Genomic DNA, 21394 nt, shown 5'->3' on the forward strand with positions numbered 1-21394 from the left:
TATCAAGCATATCAAAGCAATAGACTAAATGAAGCAATTAATAAAGAGTATTTTACTGAGCTTTGAAAAAATTAAATTTTCCCCATACCATTAAGTGAGAGGTGCTTACAGAAGGGCAAAATGCAGACGTATTTCCTAAATCTGTTCAAGTCAGTCTGACATAGGATGAGCCAGGGAGGAAACCAGTAGATTCATGTCACTAGACAGTACAGAACATGATACATTTAGGTCATTTGATATAGAGCTATACTGGACAACTCCTGCTAACACACACTCTACAAACAGAAATTTGCTGATTGACAGACGTTGAAGGGCCCTCATGTTCGTCCTCTGTTCAGTGCTGGTTTGACAGCCACATCACATGACCGTCACAGATCTGAGTGGGCGACTGAGCTCTTCCCAGAGGTGACCAACAGGACATGGGCCAGATTGGTGGGAATGTTTTCTCTAGATGTGTTTAACAAGGGAAATGAGAAGCCTGTACAGTTTTCAGTAAAACGGAAAATCAAAGTAAGAGAAGCAGATGATATCAATAAGGAAAAACAAGTCCGGGAAAGGAGTTTGGTATTAGTCCCTCAGTAATGTGTGTTTTTAAAATTGCAGATCCTTTTCAAGTTTTAGATGATGTGTGTCTAGAGTTAGTCCCAAAAACTTAGGCCTTTTACAAGTATTGTTAAGAAATTTGAAATTAAGCAATGGTCTATGTAAAAATTCTAGTGCAAAAAAAGAGTGTGAATAAACCCTTGGAGTTTGTGGTAAAGAAGGAAATAGTAGGACACTGGAAAATAAATGTACACTTGGATTTATGAGCCAATGAAACACCAAAGCCACTGAATTTCTTCCGCACTAAAGTAGAGTGAAGTTTTTAAATATAAATATAAAAACCAACAACAAAATTTTCAGGTACTGTGAAAATGATAGTAAACTGAAGTGTGGGATCTGAGGTTCCAGTGTGACATCTTAAAGTCTATGCCAAAACAGAAGGGTTCTAGGATAGGAAGACTACAAATGTTAATATTTTAACACATTTTATACAGCATAAAGATTCTAGACTCTGTCCTGGGCTTATAAAACAGCTTGTTCTAAATGGTTTCCCACCTCCTTTCTAGAGAACCCATTAATCCCTTCTGTAAAGACTCCTCTTCAGTATTTAGCTATGGAGGCACAGGAACATTTCATGATTGTTTTGGAATGTAATAGTGTGAAAAGCAAGGTTGTAAAATGAACTGCTCCCCTCCCCTTTCTACCTAATTTCTTCTCCCTGTGCTCTACAAACTTGGATATCTCTTTCTGACCTCAGAGCTCATGTTTAACTCAGAAAGTATACTTTGCAAATGTCCTGCATGTTCTAATTTGTATGACGGAAGGAGAAAAGAGCTCATGTGAGCACCAGTTTGACATTGTTTTATTCCAACAGTCTTTGGAAGCCAACGCCCCTTCCCTTTTTGACTGTCTAAAATGCCCTTGCTAGCCAGATCCCTTTGCTAGCTACAGTGTTTGCACATTTCCTTGTTAATCAGCTGCGTAGGCTCGGAGACTGTGTGTTTTGGTGTTGTTTGTGTGTGCAATCTCGTGCTGCTTCCTGAACGCATGTGTCCCTTCCCTTCACAGCCTACTCGACACCCAGCACCTCCCCCGCAAACCGATTCGTCAGTGTTGGACCACGGGATCCAAGCTTTGTAAATATCCCTCAACAGACACAGGTGGGCCGCTCTCATCTTTTCTGTATGTGGTGCAGCTTGTTTTATTCATTAGGTGCGTTGTAACTTGTCTTTTGGCATGACAGGCTGCATTTCCCAGCCCCTGTTCGGTCCCCTTTCCTCCCAACTTCCTCAGTCCCGGTCCTTCAGCCACATTTCCATGTGTTCTCAGAAATCATGGAAAACGTTGCCTGCAATTTTTGCTTCTTATATTGAGGGGGCAGAAGAGGAGGGCTTCTAGGCCAGAACCACTTTTGCTATGGCAAGAAAGATTTCCCAGTGCTAGCTAGTGTGTCTCCTCTACTAGGATTCTGGGTCTCTCTACATGCAAGGAGACAGTAGTTCCCTACCAAATCTGGCTGCCAGTGACATCAGAGAGCATGCTGGGAATGGGGGAACCAGCCACTCGTCTATATTCATTATGAGGTCCTCAGGAACCTGGCAAACTTTCTAAAAGAAAGAGGTTGTGAGCCCTATTAAGTTACTCATGTGGGTACAGAAATAACCAGAGATGTTTGCTACTGGCTACACTGGTACTGGGGAGCAAGGTGCAGTGCAGTGGGAGGGTATGGAGGTGGGTATAATGTCGTATTTTCAAGTAGGTGATTGAGAAAAGAGTATGCCAGGACATCTAGAGCTTGTTTTTCCATAGATTGTTGTGTTTTGTGCTAACATAGGTCAAGGAGAAGAAATCTTTTAAAGTTTTGAAATGGCTGCTAGTTGAGAAACAATTGAAGATTTTTATAGTCCAAAGGTAGTGGATGTAGAGATATTTAGAGATTTGTGAAATAGAATTAGATTCAAGGTTTGAAAGAAACTCCTCTCGGATTTCCTAATTAGAATGTGACCATATATTATCGTAATTGACATAAAGAAAATATTTTCTCCGTGAGGTCCTCAGCATGGTGGTTGAAAAAAATGTCTCCAATCTGTTTTGTGCATATATATGTCTGGGTGTGTAATCTCCAGATGCCAGATTTATAACTGCTCATCTTTGTTTGCAAGACTATGACCAGGTGCTTGTGAATGGGCTAGATTTGCCTTTCTGGGTTCATGTGCTCTCTCTATAAAGGGTTTTAGTTTATTGCTGTGTCGACAGCATGGGTTAAACTGCATTGCATCTGAAACCTTCCTTACACTGAAGCAGGGTCACAGAAAGTACAGCCTCAGAGGAGGCAGCTGGGAGGAGAGGGGGAAGACGGGGAGTGAGAAGGGGAGGGAGGAAGTTAACTCTTGAATTTCCCACTTCTGCTGTTTCTTCCGAAACAGGCCGGTACATGGCATCTGGGATTAACATCCCCTATTCAGTCCCTCCCATAAAACTGTTCAAGTTTATTGCTTACTTTCCCATACCTTCAAATACTTAACTGGGGAATTTGGATAATTAACTCAAATACATTAAAATAGAAGAACGTTTCATTTTGTACTTTGGGCACACATTTTCAAGTTCAGTGGGAGGGGAGAACTGGGGACAGTGGCTCTAACAATGGATGGTTTCTTTCTCAAACCCCCAGTGTGCTCAGGTTACTTCATCAAAAACCTCAGAAATGCAGTTTGGAAATGTCCTGTTTGTATTCTACATAGTATGTTTTAATGTAAGCTGTGATTCCCAGCACTGAAATTGTACTGTGTTCTATTCAATGTGTTTGTCTATCATCCAAATGTGTTATATTCCAACATGGCTTTGTTTCATAGATGCCTTATCTAACCCACAAACCGGGTCTTCATGGTGTTGACCACAAAAATTCAATGCTTAAGAATCCAGATTTTTCACGCATCTGGGTGAATGATGTCATGTAGACCCAATATTGGCATCTGGAACTGGATTTCTTGATTCTGTTAAATATTTGGCATCATAGGGGCAGCAGCTTAAGTGTTTTTTATCATAGTGACACCTGCCATGTTTGGCTTGAAGAATGCCATCCCCATTGTCTTATGAGAAATTGCCGATGAAGTTGTCATTTTCCCCTCCAAAAAATATTTATATATAGGTAAATATATATAGATATATAGATACATAGAAATATATAACATATCTAGATACATATATCCTAAGGTAAAAATTTATGCACTCTAAATATTTTAATTTTATGATGTATGTATTAACTCTTAAAAAAAGGAACTATGTTCTGGAACCATTTAAAGTGTTAGACACATATAGTATAGATAATAAAAATAATGATATGCTTTTTTTAAAAGCTCCTTTTTGAGAAGACATTCTTTCAGAAAAGGGATTTTTTACAAGAATTTTTTAAGATATGATTTGAACATGGCCTCCAGATTAGTAATTTTCTAGGCAACCTTATATTTTTTCTGTGTTGACCCTTTTATTAATAAGGCATGAAATTTGTATTAATTGAATTACAGGAAAAGTTTTCTGGGGAAACAAAATTTTGTTTTCTTTCTTTGAAGAAGTAAAAAGTGAAGTCACCTAAGCAGATACTTAAGCTTTATAAATGCAGAAGAGATATCCTGCACATAAATCCATAAACAAATTAAAATAGAATGGCCTTCCTTCCTCCCAAAGACCAGTTCCCAAAGATCTTTCCAAACTCTGAAGCATCCACCTACAGAAGGCAGATTAAATTTGGTATCTGCTTTTTCTAGTGGATAGAACTTCAGTTAACGCAGACATTTTAATTAGGCAGCTATCAGTTTATTATGAGACATTTCTTTAAAAAAAAATTTTATTACATATAGCCTCTATTCATTTTTATGTACTAAGTATGTTAGGTAAATTATCCAACCTTTATAGCCACCCAAAAGGATAGATATAATTGTCTGTACTCTATAGAGGTAGACACTGAGTCCTAAAGAGATTGTTGATTTTCCCAAGTCATACAGTGGTGAGGAGTGGAGCAAGAACTTGTACCCAGTTCTGTCTAACTCCAGGGCCTATGCTCCCTAACCACTGGAACTGGACTGCCTTGAGAGCTGGTGAGCACTTTGCCCTGCAGATATTCAGAGACTGACGCTCAATTCTCAGGAATACTTCTGGCATATTTCCTGCTTTTAAATCTGAGATTGTATTAAAATCTAATCATTACTATATATACCCAAAATAATTGAAAGTAAGATCTCAAAGAGATATTTGTATACCATGTTCTTAGCAGCATTATTTACAACAGCCAAAAGGTGGAAGCAACCCAACTGTCCATTGACAGATAAATGGATAAGGTGTGGTATATACATTTTATTGTGTACCTATTATTTTAATATGGTATAATGCATATTATTCAGCCTTTAAAAGGAAGGAGCCTGGCCGGGCGTGGCTTAGCGGTTAAGCGTCAACCTAGGATCCAGGCGATCAGGGTTCGATTCCCGGTCAGGGCACATGCCTGGGTGGCGGGCTGCAGCTGATCAATGACTCTCTCATCATTGATGTTTCTATCTCTCTCTCTCCCTCTCCTTTCCTCTCTCTGAAATCAATAAAGATATATTTTTAAAAAATAAAAATAAAATAAAAGGAAGGAAATTCTTCAGTATGCTACAACATGGATGAGCCTTGAAGACATTATGCTAAGTGACATAAACCCAGTCACAAAAGGACAAATACTGTATGATTCCATTTATTTGAGGTACCCAAAGTCAAATTCATAGAGACAGAAAGTAAAATAGTGGTTGCCAGGGCCGAGGGGGAGGGCCAAATGGAGAATTATTGTTTAATGGCACAAAATTTCAGTTTTGCAAGATGAAAGAATTCCAGAGATGGATGGTGGTGATGGTTGCATGACATTGCAAATGTACTGAATACCACAGAACTGTACACTTAAAAATGGTTAAGATGGTAAAATTTTAAAATACAATCATTAAATAAACTCCAAGAGCCCTTTCACTACTTAAGAGTCTCAAGTTCTGTAAAACAGCCTAGAAAAGTGAACTGTTTATCAACAGAATCCACTGTAATTGTGTGCTGACCTCTCTGAGAGGACTAATTCTCATGCCCGGCACATAGTGGGTAGTCAGCATTTATTGGCTGAATCTGAAATGATTCATAAGGAAGTTTTAAAATAATGACTTTTCCTTATTACAGTCATGATACATGTTAATTGTGGGGAAATACAGATGGGAAAAATAATAAAAATCACTTGTAGTCCTACTGTTAACATTTCTGTATAAATTCATCCAGACTGTTTCTATGCATACAAATATATTGCAAAAATGAGATCATATAATATACACTGTTTGGTAACCTGCTGTTTCTTCCCCTTAACAATATATTATGGCCTTCTTTCCATGTAAATTGGAAAGAATTGAATATTGGCTTTTATTGCACCTATTCATCATCTGTAATGATTGGTAGGGAAAGATAACATGGATAATTGAAAGCCATTTTTCCTCCTCCTTCCCTTCCAGTCTATTTTTTTCCTCTAGAGAATTCCTCCCTTCACGGAGACAGAATTGCCTTCTCTCTAGCCTTGCCTTGAGGTGGTTTTCCTTCAAAATGCCTTCCAATTGCATAGTGTATCTCACCGCAGCATTCGGCTCTGTTCGAATATCCCTGCCAAGTTATTTGCCCCGTGAGTCCGCCTCACTCGTCTGCTCCCTCGGCTGCTATCATTATTTGTCTCTTACTTCCCTCCTCCTCCACTCGGAATCTCATCATTAACATGGGGGGACCACCTCCCCACAGCCTTGAGAACATCCATCAAGTCTGAGAGACCATGACCACTCGTCCCACCCCAAATCTCAATTTTCAGTATTGTCCCATGACAGTTGGTAATAACAGATAGAAAGTCTTTGGGGCACAGAGTATTTACCTTACTCTGGACACTATTCTCGTTCCCTGCATGCCCACTGAAGGATATCATAAAGAACATGCCATCATCTCAGACAGCAGAAAGCCAATGGCCATTTCAATTGCATCTCATAATTTAATCTGATCCCTGAAAACAAGAGCCATTAAGAGGAAGCATTTATTTAGAGAAAAAAATGTTAATATTTCATCATCAGGTAATAAATAGAAATACCAATTCCCACACAGAAGGACTGAGCAAAGAACTCATTTTGATTCAGGTTCTAGTTTAATCAGAATGTTCAAATAAAATGCTTAACCTGCAGAACTTCAATGAGGACTAATTCTTTAAAATGAAAAATGAGTGCAAACAATATTAAAAACAGGCATTTCTTCCCTGCCACCCAAATCTATCACTGTTCTGCATCAACAGAATTGTGGTATCTGAAGTGCTATTTAAAACCAAATTACCATTTGGGTTATTAGAAGAATCGCTTGCCATGGCATGGGCCTGATTTGTTGACAAAAAGGCACAGGTGCTGTAACCTTTGCTTAATAAATCATTGAGCTGCCTGACTTGCAGGCGGCGTGACTGCCTTTGCCTCGTGAAATTTACAAATGTATGCACAAGCCACACACTTCACTGTGCAGCAAACCAGCTGACCCGGAGAGGTCCCCGCATAGCTCACAATGGGCGTGGCACCCCTTCTCTGCCTTTGGTTGGAGTGCACAAGGAACACGGGAAGGTGGCGCATAGGGAGACGTTTTGATGTGTTGCCATACTGTATGTCGTATTCCTGAAGCTCTGCCTGAGAGACCAAGACGTAGGCAATCTACAAAACTCTTCCTGAGTTCCTTTCTTCACTCGCCCATCATTCTTCACTGTATTCCCATTACCCACCCAGTGCAGGGAAGAATAGTTCTCCTCCAGTTATTCAAAGTCTAGTAGAGGAAACAGATCCAGAGAAACAACAATAATGAGGATGACAGTAGTAATGAGCGTGATATCAGTTACAGTGATGAGAGTTGGGTAGAAGAACTTTGCAGAGAGTGAGGGGGCAGAAAAGGCTAGATCGTTTTTCTGTCCCTGTCTAACTTTGGTCTAATGATGTGGTCCTGGTTCTTATAAATTTTACCTTCCCCCCACCCTCTACTTTTCACTTTTGCCCCATTTGTCCATGAGCTGGTAGTAAGGCTTTAGCTCATCCTAAGAAGAGAGACGTGTTGAGTTCCGTCTTCTCTGGACGAAGCAGATAAATTAGAACCCTTCCCTGCTGCTGGTGTATCAGCCAGTAGCTCCCTCACTGCTCATTTCCAAGAAACACTCCCTCCTTGTGAGATACCCTCACCCAGGGCACTGAATAAGCCCACTTGAGATTGCACTTGAGTTAGCTGAAGCCATTCCCTGCCTCCTCCCCACCCTGGCCTGAGCTGCCTGCCTGTAGGACGTTCAGTACCACACAGAGGTTCAAGGAGCAGCTGGAAGGTTGCAAAGGCAAGAAACTCAGATTTCCATAGAGGGGGAGAAAAAGTATCCTCCCCCTTCTAGTTAGACCTAGGCTTGAGTATTTTAGTTCCAAGCCTGCACAGCTGCAAACTCCCAAGACTGGAGAGGAATGGCAGAGAAAATTCCACTTACTCCTGACTTTGAAAAACGTGAATTGGTCAATTCAGTAGTCTGTGTTAAGCACCCATGGTACCAGGTTCTATGACTCAGAGCCCTCCAGGTTGGCGCTTGTATCCCTAATTTACAGATGAGGAGAATAAAGTTTCAGAAGAGTGCACTTGTCCCGAGGTAAATGAGGTAGCCGGGATTTGAACCAGTCTGTCTCTGAAGCTTCTCTTTCTCAAATATTGTCTGCATCCTTAATTGCTAATAGTAAAAGGTTACTGACCATTTTCTCTTTAAGATGGTCTGTGATTCACTCATTCTTTTACATCAAGGAATCCAAAGCCTAGAAATTGGGTCCCGTGGGATAGGACTGATGCTGCCCTTGGTTCTTCTGAAGACCTGCCCCAGTTTCCTATTAGTTCATGCATCTGTAAAATCAAGACTGAGCTCATTCTCTCATCCTGCCTGGGAAAAAGACCTTTACTAATGATGTTAGTCTACATCTGTGAGAACAGCTAGTCTCTGCCCAGAGACCAGATAGCAGAGCAGCTGAGATTGTGGGCTTTTTTTTCTCTTTCAGATCTTGGTTGGAGCTTTATTCTAGCACATAGAAGTAGTATGTTTCTTTTTGTTTGTTTGTTTTGTGTGTGTATGTGTGTTTGGTAATTCAGTTTTTCTATGGCCTGGTTTATTAACTATAAAGTGGTGATTAAAAATAATGTATCTCCTATTGTTGTTTTGTTCCTAAACTTTGTTAGTATAAAGAAAGGAAATGATTGACATCTGTTAAACACTTCTTAAATAATAGTTATTGTTTGGTTGATGACTAAACTAATTTAAATAGTATTTTCCTGGATTACAAAGTATTTTCTCATTTCACCTTAAGAACAACCCTTTCAAATAGGAAGAGTCATTATTATTATTTTCCCCATTATGCAGATTAAAACACTGAGGTTTAAAGAAGGAAGTGACTTCCCCAGAACCACATAGCCAGGGATCAGTAGAGCCAGGACACAAAGACGCTTCTGCTTCCAAAGCCCACACTACCTTCCATGTACCCTGTCAGGAAAGGACCTGGGTGAGCCTTTCAGCGTGTCCTGTGTGCTGCTGTATGGACATGGGCAGAGCCTGCCTGCCAAATGCTAGACCTACAGCAGTCATCTAGCAAATTAGGTCCGTCCCCCTACACACTGCAAGATCATAACCTCATGGATTCCTCCATGGAGCGTCTGCCCTGAAGGTACCCCACAAACCTGGTTAAATTGGGCATGTCTGTTCTTCCCCACACACCATTTCTCCCCTTCAGCTAAACTGTGCCCCAAGGAAGAAGAGACTTCCCAAAGGGAAACGATATCTCTGAGGGTGGTAAGGATTGGCAGCAAGTGAATGTATCCTCCAGAATCTGAAGGGAAAGGCAAGGCCTGGTCATTTTTTCTTTGTGTTCTCAGCTCCAATTGTCAGTGTTGAGTAGTAAGCAACACCTCGCTGAGATGAGTTACTCACGCAATCTGCTTCCCCTCCCTCTGAACTACTGTGGGCAGCAGTGAGTCCTCCCAGCTCCCCAGCTCCCACACCAACCTATAATTTCTCAACACATTCTTTTCACATACACTTGGCAACTGACTCATTGACAGGCTATGAGACACTCTTAAAATAAATTTTTCAATAAACAGACCTTTGTCTTTTGCGTTTTAATTTGGCAGCACGTTTTAGACACCCTCAGCCCAAACTTCTGGACAAAGTTAGAGCACCAGTTCTTGTCTCTCAGTTCTTATACTTCGGTAACCCTGTCATCTTTAACCGCATTTTAGTTGGGTTTTAGCCTTTTTATTTGTTTTTTGCCTTCAAAAAGATTTGGAGAAGCTTCTTAGTTGAAGCAAATTGATGATTGTTGAAAGAATTAAGTTGCCTACCAGGGATCTGGCACACAATAAGCACTTGATAAATATTGGTTCCTTCTTGCTGGCTTTTCCAGTGCAGTCATGCGCTGAATGATGATGTTGCAGCCAACAATGGACAGCATATACAATGGTGGTGTACCATATAGCCTAGGTGTGTCGTAGGCTAGCTATACCATCTAGATCTATGTAAGTGGACTTTATAATGTTCACACAATGACACATTCCCCTAATGATGCATTTCTTATTTCTCTCTGTCATTAAGAGGTCCATGACTGTGTTAAAATGAGATCATTGGCAATGCAGAAGGGGAAGATAAAAGGGAGATTTCACAGGAAATTTTAGATTTCATAGGGGAAGAAGGGAAAACACTAAAAATCTTGTATCCATTAAATTGACCCTTGGGATTGTGGGAAAAGTGTGGCAGAAAATGAAGTTGGGGGAAAGGTTGAAAAAGAAGCTGTGAATAGGTGTAGAGAGCTAAAAAGAATTAGGAGTTTGATGATAGCCTTGAAATGAAGTCAGAAAACCAGTATTAACTGCAGAATTGCCTTCAGAATGTCCAGTCCTTAGATGGGTCTTGATAGTAATGCTTCTGATCAGTAGAAGTTTCAGGGTACTAAGGGAAATCTACTTATTATTTATGATCTGATTTCTTTGGAGGAACAAGGAAAATGTTGTGCATGAGTTAGAGAGTAGAAAGACCTGTTTTCACAACCTGGCTGTGCCATTTATCTGAGTGATCTTGGACATGGTACCTTTAAAATTCTGTTTCCTCATCTATGAAATGAAGGCAATAATAGTATCTACCTTCAGAGGAAAACCCAATTAAGTATGGCTTAAGCCAATCAGGGTTACTTTTTCACATGACAAATCTGTCAGTGAGTAGTTGTTGGCAGTATTTCAGCTGCTGCATAATGCCAGCAGGAGCCCATGCTCTTTCTAACATTCTGTTCTACCAACCTTAACATCCACATGCTTGGTGCCTCTGATTGACAGATGGCTGCTGCAGCTCCAGACATCATACCCATTATCATTCCCCATCATTCCTCTTCTATCAGAGAACAAAGACCCTGCCATGCTCCTTCCCTGTTTCCCGTTAGCAAATTTCTATTTAGGCCTCATTGCCTAAAACTGTTCACATTGTCCTTCCTAAACAAAACTGCCCCCAAGAAAGAAGGGGCGGTAGATAGTGGGTAGGCTGTTTACCATATCTGCCATATTCCCTTTTTCCCATCCACTAATCAGTTCCATGCAGTTTTCAACTCCTGTTGTTATACTTGATGCCTTTTATCTCTTGCTGCTTGTCCTCTTATAGAACCTTTCCTCCACACTCGCTCCCTGTGTGTCTAGGAGACATATATGCTGTGTGTATATGAGTGTTGTAGTGATCATCTCATTTCAGCCCTGTTTGAGTTCAGGCTTTGGGCAGAAGTACTGGAGTTTTCTGTGCAGACCTGCTCCCATGGGCCTGGGTCAAGGTTCTCCTGATAAACTAGGCCCCTGAAAAGGCTGACATGGAGGGCATGCTGCTCTGTAACTGCGGAGGGCCCTGTGAAATGGTGCCCTCCGGGTGCCCTCCCAGGTGCTTATCAAACAGTCAGCAATCGGTTCTGGGTTTCTCTTTTATGACTTGGATCCAGATGCTTCCTTTGCAAAAGAAAAGAGCCTGGTATTGCTGAGCTTGAGTCAACAGAGTTCAGAGAACAGGAAAATGAGTTGATTGGCCCTGCTATGTGAACTCCAGGAGAAAAGGCCGTCCAGGTGGTGTTCCCACTCTCCATAAAGCCCCTGCCTGTGAAAATCCCATGCCTGAGGAATTTGCTTTCCCAGATATGCCTGCATTCTGACCAAGGACCCATTAGGTAGGAGAGGTCCCTTTCAGACACAAGCTTTCCCAGGCCTTCTAATGAGTCTAAGACCTTGAAGGTTCCATGAACACAGTTTCAAGGCCAGAGCCTATTGTGTAATGTGAGATTTTCAAAGATCTCACATGAGTTCTCAACGATTCTTCCTGTCCACTTTTCTCACACCCCCTTGTTTACCTTCCTATTTGTTTATCAAGGATGAAGGCACATTCTTTTATCAGTGGCCTCCTTTTTGGGATATAGCCTTTCAATGAGGCCTATTCATTGAGTTGCATTCCACAACACACGCCTCCCTAGAATATTTGCATGAGAATTTTTCCTCAGGCCTCACATTGCTTCCTTTACCACAGAGATGAAATAACTTAGCGCTTCTAATTGGCTTTTCACTTTCCAAATGCTTTACACATTAACTAATGAATCACATGGGCTTGTGATAAGCCAGATTCCTGTGTTAGAGCTGGGACGCTGGGTTCACTGGGTTAGGACAGGCTGTCCTGGCCCTGCTTTCCTCACCCTCACACCCAACCTCCCCAGAGTCTGAATGTGTCGGGATAATGGAGCCACAGCCCAGGCACAAATGTCCTCAGCATAGGGTACCCTCAGGCCCCACAGCACTGCCTTAACCATGTGGGAAGTGCCCAGGGCTGCATTTCAGTGCTGCCTTGAGTAGATGAGGGAAATCTAAGGCCAGCCCTCATGTCATACAGCTTCTGCCTCTCACGCGCAATCCTCCTTCCATGGATTCCAGGCCGTTTATGTTTGGGGGGTGGGGAGTAGTAGTACTGGGGGTGGGGTGGGAGGACAGTACAAAGTCCAGTAAGGGAATTGACCATAGTAGGGACCTGTGCATCTTGGTAGAGGAAAAGGAGCACTGGACTATGAGTCAAAATACCCGGATTCCTGGCTCATCCTCCTGACTCATCAGCTATGTGATTGACCTGAGGGAGGGGAGAGAAACCAGAATTTACTGAGTACCTACTGTATGCCAGGCACCACACTAGGCTAGAAGAGGGATTATCAATATCTGTGATCCAATCCCTGCCATACATTGCTTACAAACACCTAGGGAGAAAAGTACACAAATTATAGTAAGGTAAGATAAGTGAAAAATTTGATGTATAATCTACAAGTAGTACAGAGAGCAGACAAATAATCCTGGAGAGAAGCAAGAGTCATGGAAGACTTCTAGAGGAGATGACACACTGAGCTGGTGTTGAAGGTGACAAACATACTGGGTAGGTAGAACATTCCATTCCAGGGGAGGAGAACAGAACATGCAGAGGAATAGCGGTGTGTTTGGAGAACTCTGCTCTGTTTGGTTTGTCTGTTAGGACAAGTAAATGACAGAGGATGCTGAGTAATGTTAATCATGGATATATACTGTATGCAGTGTATGGCACTGGACTTCATTCTGTGGGAATGGGGAGCAGGTGAAGGCACAGCGGGCTCTCTGTATGTGAAGAAACCGTAACCTAGCTTGGTTTAATAATTACGCACAGGAGTTCACAGGTAGTAGTAGCATTAAGATATATGGTTGTGAGAAATCTACCTCTCCTGGGCGGTATAATGCAGAAGAGAGAACATAAGCCTTGGAGCCAGCCAGACCTGATTTTGATTTATCTGAGTTCATGACTGCTCTGGGATGAATTCTGTCCTTTCCATCACCTCTGCCAAATCCATATGTTGAAACCCTAGGCCTCAATGTGATGGTATTTGGAGATGGGGCCTTTGGAAAGTTATTCAGTTTAGATGAGGGTGGGCCCTCAGGATGGGATGGGTGCCTTTATAAGCAGCGACACCAAACAACTTGCGCTCTCTCTCTGCCCTGTGAGGACTTGGAGAGAGCAGCCCTCTGTAAGCTAGGAAGAGGACCTTTAGGTACCAAATCAGCTGGAACCTTGATCCTGGGCCTCCAGAACTGTGAGAAAATAAATTTTTGTAGTTTAAGCCACCCAGTTTATAGCATTTGTTTTGACAACCCAAGCAGACTAGTACAGTGACCTTGGGGAAAATTTTAGCCTTTCTGATCCTTAGATGTCACAGTTATAAAATTATAAATTAATTTCTGCATTCCACTTAGAGTTTTATGAAAATTCAACATGGTTAGCATGTAAAGCCCAACACCCTACCCTGGCTTATGGAAAGCTGACATGTCCTGCTCCTTTTCACCTTTAGAACTGAACTCTGTAAGCACCAGAGGTAAGGTAGGGTGCATCTCATTCATCTTTAGGGCTGTGAACATGTGATTGCCAGGAGAAACACAGAAATGTTATATGGCAAGAACCCCAGAGGTGATCTGGTAATTTTCCCCCTGAGCTGAATCTCCTCTCCCCACATCCTCCCTCGTCCATTTTCCATAAATTGTGCCATTAATTCACTCATTAGCTAGTGGAATGATATTTATTTATTAAGAACATACTTAGCATACTCCCAAGGAGCAAGTTAAAGCTCAGCTAACAGCTGCAGTTTCTGGTTATGAGGAAAAATATGCTGAGGAATGCATGCAGAGAGTTTCTATGTATGTTATAATTTTATATTAAAAAAATATATTAAAAACTCTATGCTGGAAGAGGGAGAGAAGAAAAAATCCCAGTGCAAAAACAAGTTGGGAACCTAGGAGCATAGTTTCTGAATGTTTGTTTTGTCAGATACGCAGCTGACATGATTAGTTCTAATGGGGTGGTGATCCTCATTGAATTGCAGATTGGTGTGAGTGACTGAAATACCACAGGGACTTAAAATAAGTGGTGCATACGGTATTACTTAGGCTGCATCCTTTAGCCAAGTTGAAGCCTTCTTGTTCTCTCTCTTCCCAGCACACCCACGCCCATGCCCACGCCGCACATTTGTGCACACACACATATACGTGCCACTTACGCTCTTCTATTAGAGGAGCTCCAGGCAAAAAGTGAATGACCTGTCTAGAGCAACACTGGCTTGCCTTTGCTGACTTCTCCCCTTTGCCCTCTGCCCCCCGAGTGCACCCCCACCCCCACTCTCCACAGCAGATAATGGTGTATCAGATCAGTCTGCTGCTGCACCAAGACCCAGATCGATTTATTGACTCTGTCAGAGTGGCTGGTACAGTAATTGTTACAAGAGAAGAATGGAAAGTGAGAAGGTGTCCACATGAAAAATAAAAATGACGTTTTGTTCTTTCCTGCCCCCCTTTTCAGCCTCATAGATCTTTATGTGTTTACACAGCAGAGAGCACTTTACTTAAGTTAATCAGCTCCTTCTACATTATTAATTGTGACAGTTAGGGTGCCGCACGGCAGGAAGCGTATTATGGGAAACATTGATCTCACTCAGATGGTGTGCGCCTGAGCGGGTTTGATATTCTGTCCCTCATCTCACCGCTTTGGGGTCCCATCAAATCGCATTTCCCTGATTGACAACACAGGACGCCCCCCATCAATACAATTGATTCTGTGAAAAAGGGCACAACATTTTTTAGCTGGAGATAGATAAATTGTAGTGATGGCAAAGAGAACATTTCAGAAATCCTCCCATTGAGAAATCTAGATTGGGAACTAAGGTACTAGTATCATTCCCAACAAGCCTAATTTGTAGACTTGGAAAAATAATACTATTAGAAGAAACTTACTACAAATGAGAGAGAGGTTTAGTTGAGGCTAGCAATGAACCTACAGATATTACAGCTGTTTTTAAAAGGCCATCCACTAGTTTTTTTGTGGGAAATTTTTGGTTAAGTGCTCATCTTTGAAAGACATTTCATTAAAGTTCAACTTTCATGGCTTATACCTGTAGACCCTAACATAAATCCTGTGTGAATGGACAAAAGTGAGTGGGTGTCACTTGTGACCTGGAAATAAAAGGTCAACCATTGGATTTATAGCTTTTTTAGTGAAAAGAACATAAAGATTTCTGCCAACTGGAGTCAATCCATATTTTAATGTTTCCTAGTTAAGATTATAAAATCAAGGGATTAGGATCATGCTGTTCAGTGAAGGTCAGAAATTAAATGTGATGGGCTAAGTGTCATTCCCATGGGGCAGAAGTTAATATTTCAAAAGCCATTTCTACCACTGGCAGTTAAGAAATGGTTCATCCATGGTCATTAGCCAAGGTAAGGGGAATCTCACTATCATTACTAAATTTAATGATGATTATTATACTAATCAACCATATTGTTAAATTACTCTGTTGTTCTCCTATAATGTCCCCAAACAGCGATAGTGGATTGATTACTATAAAATAATTCTCATATACAATTGGGAACAAGTCAAGATGGAGAGTCATGGATGAAGGCTTCTTGTGGGAAAAGAATTTGTGGCTGTTTTATGGATAAGAGTGATAATATAGAAGCTTACACTGCATATAATATTCTCCTAAGAATCTGTGACACTGCAGACCTGTTATTAAGTATCATTCACCAATATAAGTTTTTAAATAAAAAAAAATAAACATGCATTATTATAGTTTTACTTTTGTTTTTCATTTCATTGACACACACACACTTTTATATTTTTAGGGGGAAAACTCCGTTTGCCAGGTCCTTTTCTTCCTCACCGTTTTTGGAACTCTGGATTCCATCTACTATGGATTTTTATTAAGAGAAAAGGCAGTTATTTAAATGTCTCTTTATAGGGTGACTCAGACATATATACCCCATACCATTTTCAAATCTATTTTAAGATGGCAGTATTTTTCAGAGTTATAAAAATACCAAATACTCAAGCTGTTCATTTCTTTAAAGATTGTCCACTTCAGACCCCATCATTTTTCAGATGGGAATTTAAGAACATTTTGAGATAAAATGTGTATCATTTTTATGAAGCAGCACCTCCAAATAAAAGGGCCAAAGCCCAGGTAGGTGAAACAACCTTGGAGGCCGCACAGCTCCTGAGAGGCAAGGGGAGTGAGATGCCGGGGATACGACACCAGGGAGGGAAGGGGCTGAAAGTGTGACATGTGGCTTAGGAAAGGGGCGCGTGGTTCCTGTTTTACAAAGGTGTTTTGTAAAAGCCTAATATCCGTTAGGCTGACCCAAGTGCATTGGAATCCTGAGGAACAAAAGCATGCCATTCAAAAGTTCACCTTGCAAATTTTATCTTCACAGCCTGCCGTGCTGGGGGGAGGGGGGGCCTGTTAAACCTGGGCTTCTGTGTGTGCTGCGAGGTAGCTTTAGGTTGCGAGTTCTTCTCACTTCTCTCCCCCACCGCACAGACAGAGGTTACACTTCCCATCTACGTTGCCAGGCAAACACTTTAAAGTACTTCTAGAGGAGTCAGGGAGTAGGGAGGATCTTTGATTTAAAGTTCAACATTTACATTTGTAATTTTGACTAATTTCTGTGCTTGCATTAATTAAATTGAAATTGTTTAATTAGAATAAAACTAAAATTGATCATTAAGATTAATTTAACCTGATAGGCTTTGTGTGCCTTTCTAGACAAATATTATGAAATATAGTGATAATGAAGCCGTGAGAGGTATAATTTCACATCTTATAATGATTTTACTCTCTGCCAGTGGTTCTCTCTGGTATCTGGATAGCTCTGAATGGTGCTATTTGTCACATCATTATCATTCAGCTAGGGCCATGCTGTATCTCTCCGTTGGCCTCTCCCCAAATATGTTTTCTTGTCAAAGTCTAAAGATGTACCAGATTCCCTTCACCCCACCCTCCTAATAACATCACCCTTCCCTTTTCTCCCCGCCCCCCCCCATCTTCCAGGAAGAGTATTTGCTTGGTTCTTCCCCTGGGCCTTGCATCACAACGACCTTTGTGAACCAAGAACTGCTGAATGACACTCCTTATGGGATTCACTAATGCTCCTCAGCCTCGAGGTCAGCTGTCAAGTCTGGACTTTTCCCTTGCACCCTTTACTGGATGCTTGCTTTGAATAAGAACCAGATACAGAATTGAGCTCTTAGTAAAATGAGGGACTGCAAGCACTGAGTAACTAACTCTAACAGAGCGGGAGAGAGAAGGCAGCCCCTCCAAGTGCCTGATTTGCTTCCAGGAAATAGCTCGCCTTCTTCATCCTGTGCCTTCCGTGTAGTTCCATCCAGAGAGCATGTTTCCATATTTGGTACCCTCTGTTTCTTAAAGAAAATTGTAGAAGGATGAGGCTACTGTTTTACCATGAGATTCAGCATAAATTAAATAACATTAGATCTGCATTTACCTGCCCACACATGAATGAATATAAAACTTTTTTTTTAATCCTAAGGATATTTTTTCCATTGATTTTTTTTTTTTTTTTTTTAGAGAGAATAGAAAGGGGGGGAACATCAATGTGAGAGAGACACATCGATTGGTTGCCTCCTGCACACACCCAACCAGGGTGGAGACTGAACCTGCAACCCAGGTACGTGCCTTTGACCAGAATCGAACCCATGACCCCTTAGTCTACAGGCCTATGCTCTAACCACTGAGCTGCCAGCCAGCGTGAACATAAAGTCAACTATCAAGTCAACTATCAAGTTTTTCATTCTTTAAAACAATTAAGATCCACAAGGATAAATTAAGCCCTTGAGAAAATTTGCAAACCATTTGAGTTTCAGATTTCTCCCATCCACCATTTTGCCAGAGTTGCTTTAAAAACAACAAAGTAACATTGGTTGTTGTGTTTGTTTCCTCTAGCAATCCTTAACAGCAGAGGTCCAGAAGACAGTGGGGAATCAATCAAAATGAAACAGATATTTATGAAAAAGAAGGAAGAGAAATAAAAACTAGACAAAAGAAAACACACATGATTCTCAGTAATTGAGGGCTGAGTGACCTATGGTATCACAGAGACTATCTCACATGCAAATTATCATCTTTCTGTAAATTGGCCAATCATTCCTGCCCCAAAAGCCGAGAAACTCTTAGACTTGTGAGCCCTGATTCCACTCAATCACCATAAGTAAACCGCTGCCTAAAAAGAAACTAATTTTACCATCCATTTCTACAGAATATCATCTGAATGAATTCCACTTTTATTCATGTTTCTATCCGGTAGAAGCAGCTTCCTGTTTTCATAGCCAAGGGTTTTATTCGAAAGCATATGCACATTTAATTTGGTTTTAGAAAAACCTGAGTGGTGTTCAGCATTTGAGCTAGGCTAAGTTCAAGGGCTTCAAAGAAAAGAGTATATAGCCAGCATACTCATGCCATGATTGTACTTATCCGAGAAAAATGACTGCCCATTATTGCACTAAGCCAAGAAGGGACCATAGTGGGCAAGATGAAGTTTTTGTCTTCCCCATGTCAGAAAAAAACTTTTTTTAAAAAAGCACAGGCCCTGGCTGGTGGCTCAGTTAGTTGGAGGGTCGTCCCATACACCAAAAGGTTACAGGTTCGATTCCCAGTCAGGGCACACACCTAGGTTGTGGGTTTCATCCTCAGTCAGGATGGGTACAGGAGGCAACTGATCAAAGTTTCTCTCTCACATCCATGTTTCTCTCTCTCTCTCTCTCTCTCTCTCCTCGCTCTCTAAAAATCTATAAAAACATATTCTCAGGTGAGAATTAAAAATAATAAATGAAAGTCTTAAAAGCATCAGTACTGTCTAGTAATGAGATAAAACACTTGCATATATTATTTCATTTCATCCTCAAAACAACCCTGCTGGGAAGGTGGTCTCAATCCTGTCCTGTCAGAGGCACAATTCACATGGACTCTGTCCGTCCACCCGGAGGCGGGTAGTTTCTTTTCTGGACCCCACAGCAGGCCTTACTCTTGAATTGTTGATCTGACGCACCACACCTGCTTCTCAGGGATGCAGCAGCTCCAGCTGGGGTGCTGGGACGGCACACCTGCAGTTTGGCCAGGTTGCTCATTGGCCAGGAAAGTGCTCCAGTGTAGAGATGCTATAAAGTACCCCTTCAGTGTTGGACCATCGGTTTATCACTGCTGTGCCCACTTTCTTGCTTGATAATCTCAGAGAAGCTGAGTGGCAGAGTCCATGGCACTGTTACTCCAGATTTCTTTCCATCTCTGTCCACAAAGACCATTGCTGCTTTCTCCCAACTCCTGGACCCTTGCTTAACAAGGGGATTGAGTCTTAACCAGGAAATCAGCTCTCTCCAGACTGGTTCCCTACTTCAGTTCTTTCTGGTCTTAAACCCAAAATATCCATTTCTTCCTCTGTAGTGTACCTTTAGTGGCTGGGAAATCCCTGAGATCTTTCTGACCTCAAAAATCCTGTAAGTTTTTTTCATAAACAAAATATGAGATCCCTTTTGAGTTGGAAAAGTTTATCTTCATAGCACTTTTTAAAAAATGTATATATATTGATTTCAGAGAGAGGAAGGGAGAGGGAGAGAGAGTTGAAACATCAGTGATGAGAGAGTCATTGATCAGCTGCCTCCTGGACGCCCCCAACTGGGGATCAAGCTCACAGCCCGGGCATGTGCCCTGACAGGGAATTGAACCTCGATCTCCTGGATCCTAGGTCGATGCTCAACTGCTGAGCTATGCCAGCCAAGCTCATAGCACTTTTTAACTGAATTTTCAAGGCAGAAAAACAGTGTAAGCAAACTCTAGTTTTTATATTTGAAAAGAATTAATATGCAGTGACTATTTGCACAAAGAGCTGAAAACGACTGCAAAGAAATTTGAAGTCACGGCTGTGGGATTCTAGAACAGACATCTAGAATCTGTTGCTCTCTTTTTAACTGGAATGTTGACTTTCAAACCTTATAGGGAAAATTAAGAAGATACAGTTCTCTTGGCCCCTGCTTTGTCTTTCTTTCTCTCTTTCTTTGACTTTATATCTGAGGAAACGTTTAATACTAACTAAAGCTTGGTGCTGCCCAGCCTTTGAGTCTGAAATGCCTGAGAAAGCAGCACGGATTCCAACTGTAAAACATTCCTTCACCAAGCCTTGGAAACTAGCACACTGAGGCCGGCAGAGTTCAGAAGGAGCACATGTAAATGAGACTCAGTCATAAACTCCTAAGGAGTGTTTTATTTAGTTTAAACCTCAACTTGAACTTGTAAACGTGTTCCTGGAGAACAACACAGGAAGACTGATGCGGTAGAACAGGAAGGCATATTTTAGCTCAGATAATTCACTTCTTTAAAAGGGAGAAAAACCTTTAAATAAGTATGTGTTTAACTGAAGCGCCTTTAGGATAGCACAAGGTGACAATCTGCAAGATTCTTGTGATTGCAGAACCAGAATGAAAGTTGATGTATTTCATTTGATCTTACACCAGGATCTCCTATCCATAGGGTGACTTAACAAGAGAAAGGGATATTTAAAGAGCCAATGAACGGATAACAGTCATCCAGTCTGTAATTGGTTTCATTAAAACATACGAGAGAGGTGTGTAACTTCCAAATTAGATCTGTGTGAGTTTAGAGTTTGTTCCTAAGTCTCAGTTACTGGGAGAGCACTACCAAGTGGGATTTATCTGAAAATAAGTAACTGATTTTGTTTGCATGCTTGATTTTATAAAACACATTCTTCTTCATCATCTTTTTAAAATCCTCACCAGAGGATATGCTTATTGATTTTAGAGAGAAGGGAAGAGAGAGAGACAGAGAAACATCAAGGAGAGAGAACATCGATTGGTTGCCTTCTGTACATACCTTGACTGGGGATCAAACCGGAAACCTGGGTA

The 21394-nt window shown here is 41.3% G+C and overlaps 1 protein-coding gene across 6 annotated transcripts in view; it reads left to right on the forward strand.

The window, feature by feature from the left end:
• Positions 1–21394, forward strand: part of NFIA (nuclear factor I A) — a 353365-nt gene that overhangs the window by 313687 nt on the left and 18284 nt on the right. For 4 of the 6 annotated variants that reach the window (XM_016205899.2, XM_016205903.2, XM_016205902.2 and 1 more), the window contains one exon: positions 1612–1703. The exons of the other annotated variants lie outside the window; for them this stretch is intronic. In XM_016205899.2, the coding sequence (XP_016061385.1) occupies positions 1612–1703 (92 nt within the window). The remainder of the gene's footprint in view (positions 1–1611; positions 1704–21394) is intronic. 6 annotated transcript variants of the gene reach the window in all.

This window comes from Miniopterus natalensis, chromosome 9, assembly GCF_054644295.1.
Source record: "Miniopterus natalensis isolate mMinNat1 chromosome 9, mMinNat1.hap1, whole genome shotgun sequence".
NCBI classification, from domain to species: Eukaryota; Metazoa; Chordata; class Mammalia; order Chiroptera; family Miniopteridae; genus Miniopterus; species Miniopterus natalensis.